The sequence below is a fragment of the Oratosquilla oratoria genome, chromosome 26 (genome assembly GCF_046742065.1).
Source record: "Oratosquilla oratoria isolate Oo_2021 chromosome 26, ASM4674206v1, whole genome shotgun sequence".
Lineage (NCBI taxonomy): Eukaryota > Metazoa > Arthropoda > Malacostraca > Stomatopoda > Squillidae > Oratosquilla > Oratosquilla oratoria.
In genome coordinates this window covers 23,209,249-23,211,748 of record NC_134802.1, presented here as the reverse complement: position 1 = coordinate 23,211,748, position 2,500 = coordinate 23,209,249, and the positions used below count along the sequence as shown (strand labels likewise).

General features: G+C 46.5%; 1 protein-coding gene across 1 annotated transcript in view; it reads right to left on the bottom strand.

Annotated features, from left to right (window-relative positions):
- Nucleotides 1-1,943: 1,943 nt before the first annotated feature.
- LOC143039198 (uncharacterized) overlaps nucleotides 1,944-2,500 on the bottom strand; it is a 564-nt gene continuing 7 nt past the window's right edge. Inside the window, exon 1 of the mRNA XM_076209055.1 lies at nucleotides 1,944-2,500. This exon is cut by the window's right edge and continues 7 nt beyond it. Coding sequence (XP_076065170.1) covers nucleotides 1,994-2,479 — 486 coding nt within the window. The 5' untranslated portion in view covers nucleotides 2,480-2,500 and the 3' untranslated portion in view covers nucleotides 1,944-1,993.

Below are 2,500 nucleotides of genomic sequence, written 5' to 3'. Positions count from 1 at the left end.
TATCCATAAATATTATTAATAACAGTGGTAATACTACCCCTCCTTATCGCACTCCTGTCTTCACTGCAAACTAATCTGTATCTCGATCTCTAAGCTTAATCTTACTCTCACATTGATCATATATGCTTTTTATTGCTCTGATTAAGTTTGTGAAGATTCCATATTCTCTATGCTGAAGTGCATCCCATAATTTCCTTGTTGGTACACGATCGAATGCTTTTCCCATATAAATAGATAATGCATTTTTCTCCAGATCCCATTCTCAGCTATATTCTAAATACATTTTAATGTGAAAATCATATCTATTGTCCCTCTACCAGGCCTGAATCCATGTTGTCACTCTGCCAGTTTATCCTCTACAACACTTCTTAACTTTCTTTCTAATACATACATACATATACCAAACGCTTTTTCCCCCTACACCGGGGGGGGTAGCCAAAAAGAAAAAGGCATAGAAACCACTCCCACCCATTCCATTTCCTATATATTCCACTCCCGTCCACCCTCCTCCCTTCCTCCTATGTGCGGCAACAGCGATATAACTTTGTAGTTAGAGCATGTCGCCTTGTCTCCTTTTTTATGGATGGGACAAACTATTGCCTTACTCCAATCATAAGGTATTTTACCCTGTCTCCATGTTGCGTTAACCACCTTCGTCAGCCACCCAACTTCCACTCCTTCTGATGCTTTAAAAAAAAACTCGACTGGTATTTCTTCTTCTCCAGGGGCTTTGCCATTTTTCATCTTCTTAACCCATTAAACTCCGATGACAAAGATGTCTTGTCATTTGGTCAAATAAAACAAAAAATCATAAAACACCAAAATGTTTGATCAAACACCAGAAAAATATGACGTCAGTCCTCGCTTCGCTGCGAGCGAAGCGAGGATTGACGTCATATTTTTCTGGTGTTTGATCAAACATTTTGGTGTTTTATGATTTTTTGTTTTATTTGACCAAATGACAAGACATCTTGTCATCGGAGTTCAATGGGTTAATTATGTATTCCACTTCCACTTTTTCGCCAGTAACAAAATGAATATCTTCCCCAACTTGTCCCTCCTCACCTGTATATAGCAATTCTTGGAAATGATGTTGCCATCTCTTTTTTACATCATTTGAGTCTGTTAATAAATTTCTACCTGTTCCGTTTTTAACTGCGCCCATAGCCTCATTTTTACCTTTACTATAGTTCCCTTGTGCCTTACAGGTCCTGATGCAAGTCTTCTCCAATCTCCCATACTTCACCTTTCGCCCTTTTTTTTATTCATCCACACTCATTTCTACCTCTTACATATTCTTCTCTGTCTTGAACCCTTCTTGTTTTCATTCATTTTCGAAAAGCCTTAATTTTTTCACTGCATTTTTTACCTCTTCTGTGTGTATGTGTGTGTGTGTGTGTGTGTGTGTGTGTGTGTGTGTGTGTGTGTGTGTGTGTGTGTGTGTGTGTGTGTGTGTGTGTGTGTGTGTGTGTGTGTGTGTGTGTGTGTGTGTGTGTGTGAGTGTGTGTGTGTGTGTGTGTGTGTGTATTTGTGTGTGTGTGTGTGTGTGTGTGTGTGTGTGTGTGTGTGTGTGTGTGTGTGTGTGTGTGTGTGTATTTGTGTGTGTGTGTGTGTGTGTGTGTGTGTGTGTGTGTGTGTGTGTGTGTGTGTGTGTGTGTGTGTGTGTGTGTGTGTGTGTGTGTGTGTGTGTGTGTAAGTGTGTGTAAACGTTTTCAGCCGTCGTTTACAGATTATATATGCAATTGCATACTCGTGGATATTTACATGTATATGAGTCTTCTAACTTCACAAAGGAAATCACTCAAAGACTACGCTGCTATTAAAGAAGTTGGTTTATTTATTTACAAAGATGGTCTCGATGTCATGGAGAGGCCTCCAGGGACTACCGAGGTCTCCCTGGCGACCGACACTTCTGAATTTGCTCTCCTCTTCGTGGGGTCTCGATCGCTTCGGTCTCCCCCACTCTCCAAGGTCCTCCTCCTCCTCTTCCTTCTTAGGCGACGATGGCGGCGCCAGCGTATCCGGCGTATCCGGCGTATCCGACGGGGGCGGCGACGGGGACGGCGACGGGGTGTGGGACGGGGACGCGGACTGGGTGGGGCACGCCGACGGGGGTGGGCACGGAGTAGTGGACGGGCACGTCGTAGGGCTCGGGCACGTACTTGTGGTGGATTGGAGTCACCTCCTGGGTCTTGAAGACGGGCTTGGGCACGCCAACGTCGTAGCTCTTCTCGTTGATCTTGAGCTCGTGGTGGACTTCGGTGACCTGGGGAGTGAAGGTGTACGAGCCGCGGCTCAGGGCCTTGACGGGCTTGTAGCTGACCAGCTCCTCCTGTGCCGGGAGCTCACCGTCGGGTACTGGGGCGGGGATGTCCAGGTTGACGTTGCTGTAGGTGATGGCGGCGGGGGCGGCCACGCCGGCGTGCAGGAGGGGGGCACCCAGACCCAGAGGGTGGCCGACGATGGCCGTGGCGGCCATGGTCGAGGCCACGACGAAGGG